Source organism: Mizuhopecten yessoensis, unplaced genomic scaffold (genome assembly GCF_002113885.1).
Source record: "Mizuhopecten yessoensis strain PY_sf001 unplaced genomic scaffold, ASM211388v2 scaffold11069, whole genome shotgun sequence".
Classification (NCBI taxonomy): domain Eukaryota; kingdom Metazoa; phylum Mollusca; class Bivalvia; order Pectinida; family Pectinidae; genus Mizuhopecten; species Mizuhopecten yessoensis.
The window spans coordinates 575,340-595,065 of record NW_018408864.1 but is presented as its reverse complement, the minus strand read 5'-3'; the positions used below and the strand labels follow the sequence as shown (position 1 = coordinate 595,065).

The 19,726-nt window shown below is 38.3% G+C and overlaps 1 protein-coding gene across 5 annotated transcripts in view; it reads left to right on the top strand.

Annotated features, from left to right (window-relative positions):
• The window catches only part of LOC110465311 (disks large homolog 1-like), a 243,433-nt gene that overhangs the window by 44,072 nt on the left and 179,635 nt on the right, over positions 1-19,726 (top strand). For all 5 annotated transcript variants that reach the window (XM_021521034.1, XM_021521036.1, XM_021521035.1 and 2 more), the window contains one exon: positions 2,308-2,466. In XM_021521034.1, coding sequence (XP_021376709.1) covers positions 2,308-2,466 — 159 coding nt within the window. The remainder of the gene's footprint in view (positions 1-2,307; positions 2,467-19,726) is intronic.

The following is a 19,726-nucleotide window of genomic DNA, read 5'->3' as shown; positions in this document are numbered from 1 at the left end:
GAATTTAAGCTATAGAAAATTATTCACTACAAATTGTGATTTTTCTCCAAAATTCCCCCAAAATTAAATTAGAAAGACTCAACTGCTGACGATAAACGAAAATAGGAAATAGGGTGAAAACAAAAACTATACAAATATGTCATTTTCCCATATTGTAACTGATACATGTGTCAATGTTTTTTTTAGCTATTTCTGATCAAGCTTTATATGCGTATAGTTAAATAGCTGTAAAATGCCCTGCAATTATTTGGCTACAACAGTGAAAAGTGATGGAATACCAGTCCACCTCAGCTTAAGGAGTGGTACTAATTAACCTGCCTTACAGCGAAATTACCAGTTAGATAACTGTTCCATTAATCCTAGAACCCTCTTTACCTAAATCAGGTCTAGAAAAGCCGAAATTAAAGAGATACAAATTACGTTTTTGTGGTAAATAATCCCTTGTTATTTTATACATAAAATTTGAATAGTGTCTGTTGTGGGAGTGGAGCGACATGGTAGTTATAGGATTGTTACTGTAGGAGACCATGAGGAGTTGTCTCCCTTCTAACAGTTTTCAGTACTGTGGTATCAGATCTGTGTGGCTCAGTCGACATGGAGTGTATTATCTGTCATCCCAGGAGATGAGGCCACGTTATTTCAACCATCAATAACTGCTCAATAACCTTTTATTACCAGGCAATAAAGTAACTTGTGTCGTGATTTTGTGTGATTATGTGGGACTTACTCCGATATATAAGGGACACAAGATACATATTACGTTTGTTGCATGTCATGATAAAGCTAGGCTGGATTTAATTACTTAGCGTACATTGGTCTAGGAAGCTGTGTTGTTATATCAGTTATGTTATTGAAATCCCAGATTCAGGAAACCATGGAAATGAGGTTGTTTTTGGGTGCAATATTATTTTGGGTTGTTTGCACTGTTAGCTCGTGAGAGTTGTCTAGATAGCTCTGGTACAGGTTCAGTGTCAGACCTGAGTAAAGAGTAGGACATTTCCTGGTACAGGTTCATTGTCAGACCTGAGTAAAGAGTAGGACATTCCATGTATGACACATAGAGTATTTTAAGTTGGTGACTGAGAAATTGCCTGAGATCGTCTGGAGAAGAGGCTAGGTGTGTGGAATATTAAATAAACTACCCAGTTCCTATCATTTTGCTTGTGATTTTCTGACTGGTTGTAAGTGGGACTTGCTCTACATTGGAGCATTTAGAATAAAGTTAATCTCACGGCGAACAATGGCTAGATTGTGAGAGTTAAATTATTTTGTACCGTTTTCTTCAAAAAAGAATGCCAGTCTGACCTAAAACAGATCATAGGTGGTGGCTAGATTACAGAGTCTGGACTTGTTGTAGATGTAATTTGATAAACAACTAGGGTTCATATCTTGCTGTGGAAAATATTTTGTAAATTGTTTTGAATTTACTTCTCGGCCCTTGAAAATATTAAACAATGAAAAACATTGGATTGATCCATAAAGCTTGGTTATATAAAAAAGTTTTATGTTGAGTTGTCAGGCATGTGTTGTGTAAATCAATGTGAAACAGTACCATAGCACAAGTTAAATAGAAAGATAAGTTCAACTTTAGAGAGATTTGTTGTATAGACTTCGGATATTTGTTTATCTTTCAGTTTGATAATGTACTGGTTAAGTTAACGATCAGAAGTAAAGAGGTCTGGAATTTGAATCTTAAATCCTCCCCCCCTTTACATTCCGCTATTTTCAAAATAATAAAAAAAACAATGGATTGGTATATTGGGATATATGTAGGTAATGCAGATCTGAATTGTTGGAATGGTGGTCTTCACATACACTTAGATATTGAACATTATCACCATTTAAGATGCATAATGACATCTTGATAGAAATTAAGCATTTACAGGATTTTTAGTTTGACTGTCTATTTAGAAAGACATTTGGAACCATTTTCATTGTGGGGCACAAGTACAGCTTTATTTGGTCACCTTTTTATCTGACTCTTCATAAATGAAACCGGTCACAACTGATATCAACCATCAGTTTGAATTTGGATTTGTATAGGTTTCTTATGGAAACAGGAAATGACGTTTCAACAACAGGTTGTTATGATGTATAGTAACAGTGTTGTTGGGGTTATGATCATGGATCTTGTGGTAGACTAATGACTAGGTTAGAGTTAAGTCTGACATAAAACACTGCACTTGTGCCAGTCTTCTATGTTCAGATTTGACAGAAAACACCATCTTGTACAGACTTTACAACATACTTCTACAATTCTGTTCTACAGAAAACATCACCCTGAAATTGATTTCTTTGTTTCCTCAGAAAACACCAGCCTCTACAGATGATGAACTTCCTCCCCCTCCTCCAGAGTTGAGTGAAAACAAGATAGAGGCGCGCACAGAGAAAACACAGGCAGCAATGGCACCCCCTACCAAGGTTACTGTGTCGTCTATAGACGATGACGACCTGCCTCCCCCACCGGTATGTGTCTGTTATGTATACATTCAAAAGCAAGTAATATTTTCTGTCTGGCTTTTTCTATGGTTTCACTAGAATCAGGAAATAATACCTTTTCGAGTGGAAAAAAGTTTGTCAGTCCTCAATTTGTGCCAATTTGATGTCCTTTGAAAGCAATGATATTGAAAATGTCAAGAGTGTTACCGGAGGATTGTTGATGCTCCACCTTCAATGTATGACAACCAAAAGTTGGATCTCTGGACAAAAAAGTGATAAAAAAATGACTATTAAGTTTGTCCACAAAATTTTTAATCAGTTAGCTAAATGAAAATTTATTTTATATTATTGATCCATATTTCAACCAGTTTAATAGATGTACATGCAATCAGGGTATTAGCCATTTTAAAACTATGACACTGAGAATTTGAAAAAAACAACAAAAAGTATGAATGTACTTATTTAAGCAAACTCAAATGTTAGCGGGTTATCAAATTTTAACAGCTAATGCATTGTAAAATTATTTCTTGCCCAAAGATTTTACAAACTTTAAAGCATTTCCTTTCAGTAAAATTCTATACAATTAAAAGCTGACTTCAGAAAAGCCATGATTTTAATTTTTATGATGACTAGATTAAAAACATTTTCATTATTTTAATGAACAAATTCATGCCCAAAAAAATCAAGAACAAATGATTAAATCAGCAAGTTAAGGGAAATTAAGATTGGTGACAAAGGCAGAAGGTTACTTTTTAAATATTTTTTTGTACCAACTCGTATATGTTAAAGAGGACACAGTAGTAAGAAATTTAAACTAATGGTCACTGGTGCTAGGGGACAGAGGTCACAAAAAGAGGACACAGTAGTAAGAAATTATACTAAAGGTCATTGGTGCTAGGGGTCAGAGGTCACAAAAAGAGGACACAGTAGTAAGAAATTATACTAAAGGTCACTGGTGCTAGGGGTCAGAGGTCACAAACAAGAGGACACTAGTAATAAATTATACTAAAGGTCACTGGTGCTAGGGGTCAGATGTCACAGAAAAGAGGACACAGTAGTAAAATATGACATTAAAGGTCAGATGTGATACTGGCGAGTATATCACAGAGTCGATCTTAAAGGGAAATAATTTGGTTCGTTCACTTTGAAGAGATTATACTTGAGATCAAAGTTGTAAGGGGTCACAGGTCACAGGTCCCACTGGAGAATATTTTACCAAGTTGGTCTATAAGGGAAATGATTCTGGAAAGAATGATGTTCATCTTAAAAAGATTATGCTTAAGGTCAGAGGTGATAAGGGTCAGAAGTCACAGATGTCGGACTGGGGAGTATTTGACTGAGTAGGTCTATACTGGGAATGATTTGAGAAAGAAGGATGTTCATCTTGAGGGTATTACAGTATACGAATACACCTAATCAAACCTGTCAGCTGGTGGCATGGCTTGTCGTTGTATAATTTTACAAAATCAATAAGTAATAATTGTGTGGAGATATTGGTTTGTATGCTAGGTTAAGTTCTTGTCTGCTTCCCTGTCCCCATGTAAACAATGATATTGTTGTATGATGTAATACCTCCAGGATGGAGTACTTTGAGATATTGCCTCTGGATTCAAGCAATCATTTCAGGTTAATCTAGCATTACATATCCGTGTTGCCAATGAAATAGGCATGTTAAAGAAAATTAAATCAGATCCAATAAAAAGGGGAAAAACAATCTTAAAAAATTCCAATACCTCTTATTAATGCTGTTGAATGTTTTTTGTGTCTAACATGGATGACGTTGATGAAAGCAGATATTTCAAGCTCCGTATCATCACAAGATTGCATAAAAGGCATACAACTGCAGACAAGGGATGCTGTACGGAATTTCACCCTAACAGATGTGTGTTATGAAAATTAATTTGTATAGACGGCTGTGGAATTAAAATGGAGAGAGACAATTTCCTTTGACAGCAGTAAAGCCATTTGAAAAGGCCTGTCACCCAGGGCCTGACAGGTTAATTCCCTCGACACTGCTGTAGGAGTCTCCCACTTCCAACCTCTCGCTCACACAGGAAATGAAACTTTCAACTTCTTCAAATTCCAAATTATCTTTCGATTTATGGAGTTTTAAATTATAGGATAAAAAATTACTTTTGAAAGGAAAGGTCTCTAGCATAGTGTGGATTTCAAATCAGATAATGAGATATTGAGTTGTATAAAATTTAATTAGAATTTGTGGGGTTACTAGGCAGCATTTTCGGTTGTCAAGGGTATTGTAATCAAGTTTGTTAAACTAATGTTTATGTAGTTGTTTCTATATGGCTTGTTAAGTATTGCATGGCAGATTGAACAAAGTTTATTTGAGGTCAAATTCAAGATCAAAAGCAAGGTGAAAGTCCCACTTAATTTGACGTCTACATTTATATCAAGACCGCTCATTAGGCTGGTACAACAGGGGGTGACCAATTTAACAGGCTACATAATGTGCTCTTAATAAGCTAAGGTGTTTGATTTTTGACCTGATCAAGTTGATGTAGATAAGATTAACAAATGTCAATATCCTTATAATCAAGAGATCATTAGAGTGACCTGCAGAGACAGATCAGAATTGTAGGAAACGTAGTCACCCATACTTGCTCCCACTAAATATGCTCCCACTAAATCTGAAATATCAACACTGAGAATACAAGTACTAGAAAACTCTTGTCACGAGTGAAAGCAAAGATGCTTCGTTTTGTTTCTTTTCAACAGATTAAGTTTTGATATACAATATAATCAGTGTTTGCTTTTATTCATAAAATATACATTTCAATGAGGAGAACCCCCCCCCCCCCCCCAACTGCTGTGTGCTGTCACATGCCTTAGAATACTGCACTTGATACCTTCTGAACAATTGCTCCTGTTTGATAGTTATTACAGAGGAGAATGTGTTTAGAAACTGACATTCCAACATAAACACAGGCATTATGGCAGTATATTCCATTCATTAACTCTGGCTATATTAAGTCCAGATCTGGTTTGATGGAATGTTTTGGAATTTTGTTTAAAAAACACCTGTTTCATTAATTCTGTGAAGAACTGTAACAAAAAACCATAATGAAACTTTTGTCAGAACTGATAAAGGAGACCCTTTGTTTTCTCTCTCTCTATATATATAACCACAATACCAAACAACCCCATGGTTTGTTTCCTGTTGAATCTCACAAACTAATGATGATTGATGATCTGGTTACATCACTCTTACAGACGTTGTTATGATTTACAGAACCTATTATTGCTTCTCAATGTGCTATATTTATGCTGTCATTGTTGTGAATTGCAAATATCCTAACTTCCATTTGCGTTTGATTCTGAAACTATTGTTTGAGTCTCCATTCTGGTGGTCGAAGCTTGAGGGGGTTCATGGTTCTAGACAATGACATGAGGCGGTTCATGGTTCTAGACAATGACATGAGGCGGTTTATGGTTCTAGACAATGACATGTGGCAGTTCATGGTTCTAGACAATGACATGTGGCGGTTCATGGTTCTAGACAATGACATGAGGCGTTTCATGGTTCTAGACAATGACATGTGTCGGTTCATGGTTCTAGACAATGACATGAGTCTGTTCATGGTTGTGGACAATGACATGTGGTAGTTCATGGTTCTAGACAATGACATGAGGCGGTTCATGGTTCTAGACAATGACATGTGGCGGTTCATGGTTCTAGACAATGACATGAGGTGGTTCATGGTTCTAGACAATGACATGTGGCAGTTCATGGTCCTAGACAATGACATGTGGCAGTTCATGGCTGTGGACAATGACATGTGGCATTTCATGTTTGTGGACAATGACATGTGGCTGTTCATGGTTCTAGACAATGACATGTGGCAGTTCATGGCTCTAGACAATGACATGTGGCAGTTCATGGTTGTGGACAATGACATGTGGCAGTTCATGGTTGTGGACAATGTCATTTGGCAGTTCATGGTTCTAGACAATGACATGTGGCAGTTCATGGTTGTGGACAATGTCATTTGTCAGTTCATGGTTCTAGACAATGACATGTGGCAGTTCATGGTTGTTGACAATGACATGTGGCAGTTCATGGTTGTGGACCATGTCATGTAGCAGTTCATGGTTGTGGACAATGACATGTGTCGGTTCATGATTGTGGACAATGACATGTGGCAGTTCATGGTTCTGGACAATGACATGAGGCGGTTCATGGTTCTAGACAATGACATGAGGCGGTTCATGGGTCTAGACAATGACATGTGGCAGTTCATGGTTGTGGACAATGTCATGTAGCAGTTCATGGTTGTGGACAATGACATGTGTCGGTTCATGATTGTGGACAATGACATGTGGCAGTTCATCGTTGTGGACAATGACAGAGACGGTTCATGGTTCTAGACAGTATGACACTAGGTGATTCATGGTTCTTGACAATGACATGTGGCAGTTCATGGTTCTAGACAAAGACATGAAGGGGATATTCATAGTTCTTGACAAAGTAGGGTTCTAACCTATTATAAGATACCTTGATTTTGCAGAGTGGCACAATCTTGATTTTTGGTTATGACTTGGTTTCATAGTTCCCATGACTCACTAGGAGGTTCAGAGTACTTACGTTTGCACAAGGATTTCATGGATTTACATGAAGAGATGGTTCTGGTCTTTAAGAGACTCATGGCTTTTCCCATTAAAGAGATGGTTGTCATTATGGCTAGTACATACTTTCAGATTGTCAGAGATTTAATTTGTTTTTGAGATTGGATAGTCAGGTAACTCAGACGTCTCCATGGCAGAACTGGAAGTGTGGAAGGTATCGCACGGACAAATTGGGTGTGGATTCAGCACAGCGATGACTAAGGCTGTCAGTCTGACCCTGTCTGCCAACAGACATTCTGGTACAATGTCAAATTAATGATCTATCACCAGGCAAAGCCAGAAATTAAAGATATGTCTGACATATTAGGGCCGGGAATTAGGGACTGATGATTTACAAGCCATAATCATTGGTGTAGTAATGGTACAGATTTCTCTTCCTTGGCAACATCTTGGAAAGGATATTAGACTAGTGTACCAAAGAAATTCAACGAAGAAATTTGATTTGTACATAATGAGAAAATTTATAAAACTGTAAATCTTTTCAGAAAGTTTTAAGTTGTTGGAATAGTCAATAAATAAAATTGGAAATCTGAAAGATGAAAAAAGATGCATCAATCAGTTTATCACAAAGTGAGAAGCTTCGTTGTTGTCTACAGATTGGTGTTACATCAACTGCTTTAACTGGTGTTGAATTTTGTCTTTCCAGGCGTCTTGTTTGTGTTTAACTTTTAGAATTTGACTTCTCAGGAACATTAATTGGAAACGTATATATGTGTAGAATCTTCTGAAGTGTACCCAAAGGCCATACAAGACTGAAGGTTTGATTAATGCAGCGTCTGTAATGTGTTAGAGTGTTAGACTCTAAAAGAAGGTGACATGGCGTATTGGTGTTGAGTGCTGAGGAAGAGGCATATTAAAGTCGCATGTCTGGAGGCACCTACTAAGTTGGTGCTGGCTTTATGGCAAACCTTTTGAACTTTATTGCACATTTCTCCCCTCATATCACTGTCATTCAAGCCCATCTCTTCAGTTTCATTTAATAGATTCCAAAAAAGGATGTGAAGTTTTAGACGGTATTGATTTTTCAAACGTTTTGGCAGAAAGGTGAAGGAGAGTTAAACTGCCACACCTTACCATGGCGATGTATCAGCAGGGAGTCCCTCGTGTTGTTCTGTTCAGGACTACATTTAATTGTTAGATGTATCTCAGTTACAACTTCTTGTTTATCTCATTTACACAGACCATATGATCTTTGTTTGTTATTCTTTTAGGGAGGTTTAATCGCAGATCGAGATCTCTATCTTTTCTGAACATCTCATAAAAGTATCTTAGACAAAGGTTGATCAGGGAGTTTTGGGAAATGGACCCTGGGATGATTTGGGTGGAATAAAAGATTTAACATTAGAACTATTTCGGAAATATGGATGATCATTATGGCACTTCAAAATTAGACTAGCTTTAAGTTAAGCTTCACTGTATGACAACATGATCATTCCTTCCTTCCTACATCAACTGCATTTTGAGAATGGTGAGGAAGTTATTAAAATGTATGCATTTAATTTTATAAGTTCCCCATTGGGAAATTTAAAGGGGCAAATTAGGAAAGATCACATACTTTTTCGTTTAGAAATGAGTCCTTTAAACAGACCCCAAAAATAGCCTGTTAACCTTAAAATTGTAGTCCATATGTGTTTGGCCATCAGCCTTTCTGGAAAAACATTGTTATTATCCTTTACAATATAATAGATCCTTTTCAAGTTCATAACAAATCGTCAGATGTTCCTTATTTTCCCCTTATTGGCACTGAATCATTTGAACAGCTTTCTTTGACCATCATCCCTTGTACACAAGGATTATGTTCTCTTACATTTCCTTGTTCCCAGTTCAGGTGGTCATGAACTGTCCTTTGACCTTTCTTTGACATCAACGTATTTGTTCTTTCGATCACATGTTACATATTAGATGAATATAGTTCTGTTAAGTTCTTTACATCTACACTAAAAAGTCCATGGTAAGTGAATCCTTGTTGTTGTTGCGCCATCATTTATCTTACTGTATTATACTTCTGTTGGATGAAGCTCGGCTGAAGTAAAGACAGCGGACCACTAACTGTAGGACATTCTGTGACTTTGTCATATAATCATTCTGACATCTAATTTTTAGCTCACCTGGCCTTGTTTTACTCTAACATTGAAAACATTTTGCATTATGTCACTTTTTGCAATGAGATGATGTCATATTCTATCTGAATACTTTAAACATTACAGAGAATAATATTTATTTCAAGCAATGTCTTTATAGGGGAGGGAGATTTTTTTTTTTTTTTTTTTGAGGTAAGAGAAAAAGAATCGATCATATCCGTTCAGTGATATAAGCTTCATGTTTGACTGTTTCAAAACTGTACCACCTTGCCCACAAAAGGATGAAAGCACTTATTAAATTTGAAGAGGAACAGTTTAATGCTAGATGGTAATTTTAATAATTTCCTTAGGTAGAAATAGTAAATTGTTGATGACAGTAGGGGGAGTTAAAAAGCTCTGTGGTATAGCTGAAATATTGCGGTGACAATTAAGTACCTGCGTGATGGTAAAATAAAAAGGCAATACTGGTAGGGGACATGCTTGTCCCTGTTAAACCCACACGTAGAGGTACTCACTTGTACAGCGACGTGTCGCCATTGTAGGTCAGTAATTCTCAAGCTCATACAAATTACATTTCAGTAAAACCAATAACGAGTGATTACGGAGACAGAGTGGGGCTTGAGGGTGTGTGTTTGTTTGTTAAACCCAACGCTTGAGAGACACAGGAAGCTGGATAAGTTGTCAGTTGCCAGCTTTATTGATTTTTGGCTATTTATATGGTGTCGTTTACTGCAGGATTAAAACATCTAGAAAAGATTTTTTTTTAAGTTTGTGGAGAAGAAAACTGATTTGAATGTCTGCCTGTTTAGGGCTGTTAACAGAATGATAGATCGGTTTTGTGTTGCTGGTGATTGGGGAGACCCGATTGTGGAGATGTTTGGGTAATCATTGTGGCCAGAGGCAAGATTGTACCGGTGTAATCGTGGACCAGCAGGTTCCCTACCCTGTTATTGGCGGGACTTAATGGATCCCATTGTCATCGCCTTTATCTTCCAACTTACCACACAATGCACTGATCGTTCAACCGGTGCTTGCTAGTTTACCTCGAAGCAATGTTTTATACAGTGACAATTTGGTTTTGGAGGATTAACAAGTTTTTTGCTTATTGTGGATTTTTTTCCCATTACAGAAGAGGTATAGATTTGAGTTTGTGAATGAATATGTTTCTGAAGACAGATGTTTTTGCTCTGTGCTGTATCCAGTATATGTTTCCAGGAATATATGGAGCTCGGTTCTTTTCCGAACTGATAATAATGTCCATGCCTGGAAGGAATGTCTTCAAGAATTTTTCATAATGATAGCATCTGTCTGATAAATCTTTGACAGCCATGGTGTATTAATCACAAGAACCTATTGTTCTGAAAAGGAGAGTATCCTCGCAATGATGGCAAGGCACCGCTTATCTTAGCAATGATGGCAAGCCACCGATTATCTTATCCGCCAGAAATTGACATCTCTTACATGCCGATATTTAAATTCCTGTTAAAATGACTCCGTTCAAGTGAGGCTTCACGAAAATTACTTCCACTTTTAAACAATTTCCGTGAAAATTATTCCATGACATTCTCTGTGATTATTAATCCTTACACCACTGGAATTGCATCAGTTTATTAAAGCATGCACCGATTCAGGCTAGTTCTCCAGCACTAACTCGGTGGCAATGCTTTATTTTGTCTTCCGAGTAGTAATAGTTTGAAGCATTTTGGTTAATGTGCTTGTCCAAACCAACACCAATAAAACATTCAGGATGGAGTTGATTCTCTCTCACATGTAATACTAACATTGACAAGGGGAAACTACTCTAATTAGCAATCAAATTCTGAAGAAAAAAATCCTCAATAGTTATGCATCAGGAAGTGATGGATTTAGATGTTGAAAATTTTAAAACATTAACTTCACACCAGATTTTTTTGTTTGTATGTAGTGATTGTTTGGAATTATTGGAGAATTTAGCATGAAACTAGACAGTGCTGTTGGAGCTTCAGTGGGTGTTTCTAGACAGGCATATACTAAGCCTATTCCTTTGTGTGTAGACCGTGCGCCACGGAAACTAGGCAAATGCCACTTGACTTGTCATGACAATAGATTTGTTTATTAAATTGTAGCGGAGCTATCTAGGTGATTTTTATCATCCTTCCAATTTGGTGTGTATGGAATCTCCAGAGAGATGTGATTAGGAGCCATAAAAAGGAATATCGTCAGATTTTCCCAGCCTGGATGATATGCTTACGCTGATAATGTAATGATATATATAAGGATTTTGTTCACCTTAGAGTGATACTATTTTCATTGAAATTTTCCAAGAAAAACTTGTGATAAGCTGAGCCGTTTGAAGTGTGGGAATCTTGATTTGCTATCAGTTGTGTGTTGAGCCACATTACAGCACTAGGTTTGACACTATGTGATCAGTCTCTCAGTGCCAACATTAATTAATGATGTAGAACCAGTCCAGAACTTTGTTCTAACTTATACTTTCAACGCTGTAAAGAAGTGGTAGGCGATAATTTAAGCATCCAAGGACAGATTTGATTATAGCACTGTGATTTGTATTTGTCTGCACGGCGAAGGTGTGCTGAATCCTACATTAGTGATTTCATTGCTAACAACCGTACGAAATGTTTGTTGTTGTTGCTGTGATTTAGTTTTTGCTTCAGAAAGGATCAAAGGTTTTTGTTGTGATTATATAACCTTGTTAAAGGCTACCTACAGTGCCGGAGAGAGTGTGCTGTACATCTGTACCCATCTGCTGGAGCAGTCTCCGGACCAGCCTTACCTGCAAAATAGGGTACTGTTACCGCTGTTCGGAGAAAAAATGACAGCGCGTCCCTGATTTGGTCCGTTAGGAGTTGTGTACGTGATGATTGACTAGCCTGGTGTGTTTATGATGAAGTAGATAGGCTGTCATGTACCACCTTTAGACTATCTGGTACACCGTAAGTTCAGGTGACAGTTCAAGCTTGACAATTTTATCATTTGCATTTAATGACTTTTCTGCCTATAAAGAACAATCAAACGTGAGCATTTGCAAATTCAGTTTACTGCCTGGTGCTGGAGAGAGAATATAATGTTAAAGACATAGTATAAATCAAACTTCAACTTCAACTTAATCATTACTTTAAGCAGTTTGTTTTCAGTGGCAATATAGCTGTTTTGTTATTTTTCTTAATTACCATTAGTTTGTGCATGCTGAGGAGGCAGTATGGGGATCACACAGCTCTCCTGTTACTTCACTGACGGCCAGCCAATATATTGACTGGGTCTTTTGGCTCATTTATTGAAAATTAATCCGGGAATTGCTCCAAAACACATTTCACTGATCTTGTATCAGCACATAGGCTATTCCAAGGAGAGTGTTTGCCGAGATCAGGTTTTAATGTTCTATAGATCGGGACGAACACATTGAAAGGTCTGTAAGTCTCTACAGAAAGGGCGACTTTTATGAGGTCTTTTGTCAATGAGAAATATTACTTTGATATGGAATGTAAAAGTCGGTGCAAAATATTTCAATGCAATTGGAAAAAATATGTTTTGTGAAAAAAAAAAAAAATCAAAATACCCAGAAATGTGATTCAAGTTGTTGTGAGATGTTAACGGCAAGAACTGGCGATATAAACATGATTCCAGAGGCCAAAGGTCAAGGCTACCTGCGTGCCATGTTTTCGTGGTGGCAGTTTCGTTCTCGCCACAAAGGAAGGTCTGTGAGTTTCAAGAAATATGTGGATACTATCTTGTATGATGAGGACTGCCTTATTTCAATGTTGGTAAGTCTCAATTCCTTTGAACTTGGTTTCCATGGATACCTTTCCCTTTTTTGCTGTCTTAATTTTAAGTAATTAATTGTGGACAACAGAGTAGTTAGTTGCATATCTGTTTTTCTGAAACTGTTCTGAAATATCTTTATTTGAAAAATATTCAGAAATTTAAATGATAGTGTTGTAAGCATAGTGATAGGTACATAAGGATAATTAATTTTAAGTTATGGTTTTTTAATTGCACTAGGACTAATTAGCTTACGCCGTTATATATGGTAATGGGTTGTGTTTTCAGGCTTTAAACTCTTTTGTTTAATGTGTTGTTAGATAATAGGTAAAGTTTTTGTTGCTGTTGCTGTGGCAACCAGAGTAAATAATGACTGTTTGATTCTTTACACAATATTAAGTAGAACAGCATCCCTTTAGCTTGTCATTAAAATTTACATAAAGGTAAGTTTGTCTTTTGTATATTCTTGATGGCACCACAGTAACGACTTCCTGTATATGAATTTTACAACTCTGACTTTTCCTCACATGTTAGCTGGCCTACTTCATGCCTGACAGTTAGGGAAGATGCATATAGCTACCACCGTAAGACTGCATACTGGCTGTGGCACACTCTTGTGACATTTGTAATATGCCAAAGTTCAACCTGCTGGCTGTCATGTCAATAAAGAATGTAATTATTCTGAGGTATGTCCCTCAAGGGTCGATACTGTTTGTGCCAGGCTAGAGTCTGCACACCTGTCAATACTTCCTTGGTGTTCCCTTATCTAAATCACCTTGATGTACTGTCTATATTACCTTGTTGTACCCCCGTCTATATGATGTACCCCTGTCTATATTACCTTGTTATTTCCCCATCTATATGATGTACACCTGTCTATATTACCTTGTTGTACCCCCGTCTATATGATGTACCCCTGTCTATATTACCTTGTTGTACCCCCGTCATTATGATGTACCCCTGTCTATATTACCTTGTTGTACCTCCGTCTATATGATGTACCCCTTGTCTATATTACCTTGTTGTACGCCTTGTCTATATTACCTTCTTCATGTTGTACCCCTACTTATATTACCTTGTTGTACCCCTGTCTGTATTATCTTTTTGTACCCCTGTCTATATTCCCTTGTTGTACCCCTGTCTATATTCCCTTGTTGTACCCCTGTCTATATTCCCTTGTTGTACCCTTGTCTATATTAACTTGTTGTACCCCATGTCTATATTACCTTGATGTTCCCTTGTTATATTACCTTAATGTTCCCCTGTTATATTACCTTCATGTTCCCCGGTCTATATGTTGTACCCCTGTCTATATTTCCTTGTTGTACCCCTGTCTTGATTACCTTGTTGTACCCCATGTCTATATTACCTTGTTGAACCCCTGTCTATATAACCTTGTTGTACCCCTGTCTATATTAACTTGTTGTACCCCTGTCTTGATTACCTTGTTGTACCCCATATCTATATTAACTTGTTGTACCCTGTCTATATTACCTTGTTGTACCCCTGTCTTTATTATCTTGTTGTACCCCTGTCTATATTACTGTGTTGTACCCCTGTCTTGATTACCTTGTTATACCCCATGTCTATATTACCTTGTTGAACCCCTGTCTATATAACCTTGTTGTACCCCTGTCTATATTAACTTGTTGTACCCCTGTCTTGATTACCTTGTTGTACCCCATGTCTTTATTACCTTGTTGTACTCCTGTCTATATTACCTTGTTGTACCCCTGTCTATATTACCTTGTTGTACCCCTGTCTATATTAACTTGTTGTACTCCTGTCTATATTACCTTGTTGTTTCCCTGTCTATGTTACCTTGATGTTCCCCCGTCTATATGCTGTACCCCTGTCTATGTTACCTTGATGTTCCCCTGTCTAGATTACCGTGATTTACCCCTGTCTATGTTACCTTGATGTTCCCACGTCTATATGATGTACCCCTGTCTATGTTTCCTTGATGTTCCCCCGTCTATATGATGTACCCCGGTCTATATTACCTTGATGGTCCGCCTTCTATATGATGTACCCCGGTCTATGTTACCTTGATGTTCCCCTGTCTATATTACCGTGATTTACCCCTGTCTATGTTCCCTTGATGTTCCCCCGTCTATATGCTGTACCCCTGTCTATGTTACCTTGATGTTCCCCTGTCTATATTACCGTGATTTACCCCTGTCTATGTTCCCTTGATGTTCCCCCGTCTATATGCTGTACCCCCGCCTATATGATGTACCCCTGTCTATGTTACCTTGATGTCCCCCCGTCTATATGCTGTACCCCCGTCTATATGATGTCCCCCTGTCTATGTTACCTTGATGTTCCCCCCGTCTATATGTTTTACCCCGGCCTATATTACCTTGATGTTCCCCCCGTCTATTTGATGTACCCGTCTATGTTACCTTGATGCACCCGGTCTATGTTACCTTGATGTTCCCCCTTCTATATGATGTACCCCGGTCTATATTACCTTGATGTTTACCCGTCTATATGATGTACCCCGGTCTATGTTACCTTGATGTTCCCCACCCCTGTCTATATTACCTTGTTGTACCCCCGTCTATATGATGTACCCCTGGCTATGTTACCTTGATGTTCCCCCGTCTATTTGATTTACCCCTGTCTATGTTACCTTGATGTTCCCACGTCTATATGATGTACCCCTGTCTATGTTACCTTGATGTACCCCGTCTATATGATGTACCCCTGTCTATATTACCTTGTTGTACCCCCGTCTATATGATGTACCCCTGGCTATGTTACCTTGATGTTCCCCCGTCTATATTATGTACCCCCGTCTATATGATGTACCCCGGCCTATGTTACCTTGATGTTCCCCCGTCTATTTGATTTACCCCTGTCTATGTTACCTTGATGTTCCCCTGTCTATATTACCGTGATTTACCCCTGTCTATGTTCCCTTGATGTTCCCCCGTCTATATGATGTACCCCGGTCTATATTCCCTTGATGTTCCCCCCGTCTATATGATGTACCCCGGTCTATGTTACCTTGATGTTCCCCCCTTCTATATGATGTACCCCTGTCTATGTTACCTTGATGTCCCCCCGTCTATATGATGTACCCCCGTCTATATGATGTACCCCCGTCTATATGATGTACCCCTGTCTATGTTACCTTGATGTTCCCCCCGTCTATATGATTTACCCCGGTCTATATTACCTTGATGTTCCCCCCGTCTATATGATGTACCCCGGTCTATATTACCTTGATGTTCCCCCGTCTATATGATGTACCCCGGTCTATGTTACCTTGATGTTCCCCCTTCTATATGATGTACCCCGGTCTATATTACCTTGATGTTCCCCCTTCTATATGATGTACCCCGGTCTATGTTACCTTGATGTTCCCCCGTCTATATGATTTACCCCTGTCTATGTTACCTTGATGTTCCCCCCGTCTATTTGATGTACCCGTCTATGTTACCTTGATGCACCCGGTCTATGTTACCTTGATGTTCCCCCTTCTATATGATGTACCCGTCTATGTTACCTTGATGTTCCCCCCTTCTATATGATGTACCCCTGTCTATGTTACCTTGATGTTCCCCCGTCTATATGATGTACCCCTGTCTATGTTACCTTATGTTTCCTATCTATATTGCCGAGAGGAAGAATCATTGTACTCTGACATTCCCTGAGCTAGAAGCTGAAGGTGCTGTGGTGGAGATGAGATAACAGTGTTAGGATGCGGTACAGTCATACCCTGTCTGATTTATATCATATACAGGAGTTCTATGTGTGGAAGCACATGGACCATGTGACACTTGTATGTCTGGGCCGTCCATCTCTGTCCGAGTGTGCAATGCCACTGATTCCCACCTACAGGATCTCCGGTGTAAATTTGTTGGATATTACTTTGAACAAATGTCTTTCTGCCTAGCAACATGACCTTTAACCTTTTGAAAATATTCTTTTGATTGGATAAAGTACACTGGCAGACTTTCATTCATAAAGTGGGGTCCTTTTTAGATGTTCATGACAGCACTACAATGCTCAATCAATAATGAAAATCAACACAACTATGCACTTAACAAATTTATGTTAAATCACAATCTGCTTCTAATTCCTTATCAATATAAAATGTTTTTATTCTTAGTAAATTACATTCCTGAACTTCACAATGATTAGCATGATTGACATTAATACTAGTTAGTTTTTCAGCAAAATGCTGTCAACTCTAGTTAGATAAAATATCTGAACCAGACTTGACAAAGTCGTCACTACAGAGTAAACAAAGAATATGCATGAACCCATGTGTTGGGCCTCCGGAGGAAACACCAGTATTTCAATGACAATATTTGCATTATGATTCAGTTTAAATCTTTTTACTAGTGAAACCACAGTAAATGTCTTTTGACCAATATAAGAAGTTTTCATCAATATATTGTGAGTCAACTGACAATTCATCTGTAAATACTCTCAATTATCTGTTTACTGTCATACTTATCACTTGACCATTGTTCAGTTATTCACCTGATCTATTGATCATTATTGTTTCAAACTCCCTATACATCAGTATGTGCTTTGGATGATGGTCAGATTGAGTAAATTGGGATCCGTGGATATTTTAGTCAGTTATCTAATTCTCTAAAAGATTACGCTCAAACAATCACTTTTGTTAACTCTTTCAGGCCTGGCAGCCATCTTGGATGCAATCCCTAAACATCCCTTTGAGCCAGACTCCCTAAGCCATATCAGCTTCCTTAGTGATACAGCAGCAAAATATTTAACACCTACAACTAAAATCATCATAACATGCTAAATAATAAACATAAACTTACCATATTTGAAACACACAGTGTTGAATAAGTGTTCTATCACTTTAGGTAATTTTTTGTACTCCAGAATAAATACTTACTTTAAAAAAAGCTCACAAAAAGTAAACACTTTGTAAATTTTCCAAAAAAACCCACCCCAGTATATGTACACAGTATCAGTAACTTTCCTCTGATTTTATTACTGGAACAAGTTTGGGAAATTAGACCGATGGTAAGGCTTGACACAGGCAACACACAAATTGACATTACACTGTTCATATCCAGATGTTGGTTCTCTCCGGACACCCTGTTTAGAACACTGTTTGCATGTCTTCTTCTTCGTCAGGATGGTCGGCCAGTGAATCAGTCCTTCTGTAGCTTTATTTTGAACCCTCTCCCTTTTTCTTTTCAGCCAATAACCTCCCATTAGTTGTTTTGCCAGTTTTTTTCTAAAGTCTAGTTGTGTTCTTGGTTTTGCTCTCCCAGTTTTGGTTTTAAGTTGATGGGTTGGAGATTCCTTCATCATGATGAACCCGTTGATGATGGAGATGTCAACCAGAAACCAAAACAGATACTTCCACCACCTCGCTGCTTTCCTTGAGATGGAGTAGGCAGAGCGAAGCTGGTCTGCTCTGTCAACCCCATTCATGAAGCTTGTGTAGTTCCTCAATGCTTTTGGGCAGGGAACATCTCTAACAGTCCCATCTTTTTTCTTTCTCCGGACCGTGTCCATCTCAAGGGGGCTGTCACATGTTGACAATATGTGAACAGTTCTTTTGTCATGCCATGCCACAGCATCTGTTCCTTCTGCTGCATGATGAGATCCCCTTGGTTTTTAAGCTTAGCTTGTGATATAGCCTTGGGTATGTGCTTCCTGTTTGTTCGAAATGTTCCGCAGGCGTATGTTTTTTCACGGAGAAGTTCTTCGAACAAAGGGAGAGAACTGAAATAGTTATCACAATATACTTTGTGATACTTCCCCCAGATATCTTGAGTCAGCTCTCTCATTACACGTTCTCCTAGTCCAACTTCTGGTGCATTTCCAACTTTCCCTGTGTAGACTTGGAAGTCGTTGACAAATCCATTGAGTGGATCAGCCCTGACCCACACTTTGATGCTGCGTTTCGTTGGCTTCATTGGGACATATTGTTTGAATCCCAGGCCACCTGTGTAAGCTATCATTGCCTCATCAATTGATGTTTCACAGTGAGGCAAATAAATAGACTTACATTTTTGTCTAATGTCCTCTAAAATTGGGCTGATGTGTGCCAATTTGTCAAATCCAGGTTGGCCTCTCGGCGGATTGTTTGTGTTGTCACACACATGAAAGTATTGACAAAGTTTGTCAAATCTATCCCTTGTTATGCGTTCAGAAATCCCTGTTGGTTTAAAAAATGCATCAGATGTGAAGTAGAGATCCTGATTTGGAGCTACTATGACTGCCATTGTGGTGTTGAAGGCAAAAAAAAGCTTGAATTTCCTCTGCATTTGTTGGGGTCCATTTTGGGTCAGCGCCATTTTCCCTGATTTTTTCTCTGGCGTACCTGTTTGTCTCGGTCGCTATTTTCCCGTACCAATCAGTGGGGATAACGTTCTTAAAAATATCTATTTCTTTAGCAGTGTTAGGAAACCTTGTAACTGCTCCAGTAGTTTCTGTAAATTCCTCCGTTTCTCCGCAGAAAGATTGGCAGTCCACGAGGGCATATCATAGTCAGAGTCAGAATCTTCGCCATTGTTTACATCTAAACGAGCCCAATGTCGCGCGAGAAATGCCAGTGGTATATCTTCATCACTGTCGGTACCGTCATCAAATTCGCTCACTTCAATGTCAGAATCCCTGTTTAATAATCGCTGTAAAGTTTCATCCGATCGTGCAATATCTTCCGCATTAAAACCATCAAATTCAAAGTCGCTATCGTCACTAGAATCCATCGTGGTTGTAATGTTTACATTTGCATTCTATGTGTTCGTTTTACGTGCTCAAACATGATGTACATCTCATATTAACCAATGAAAAGATGTTTC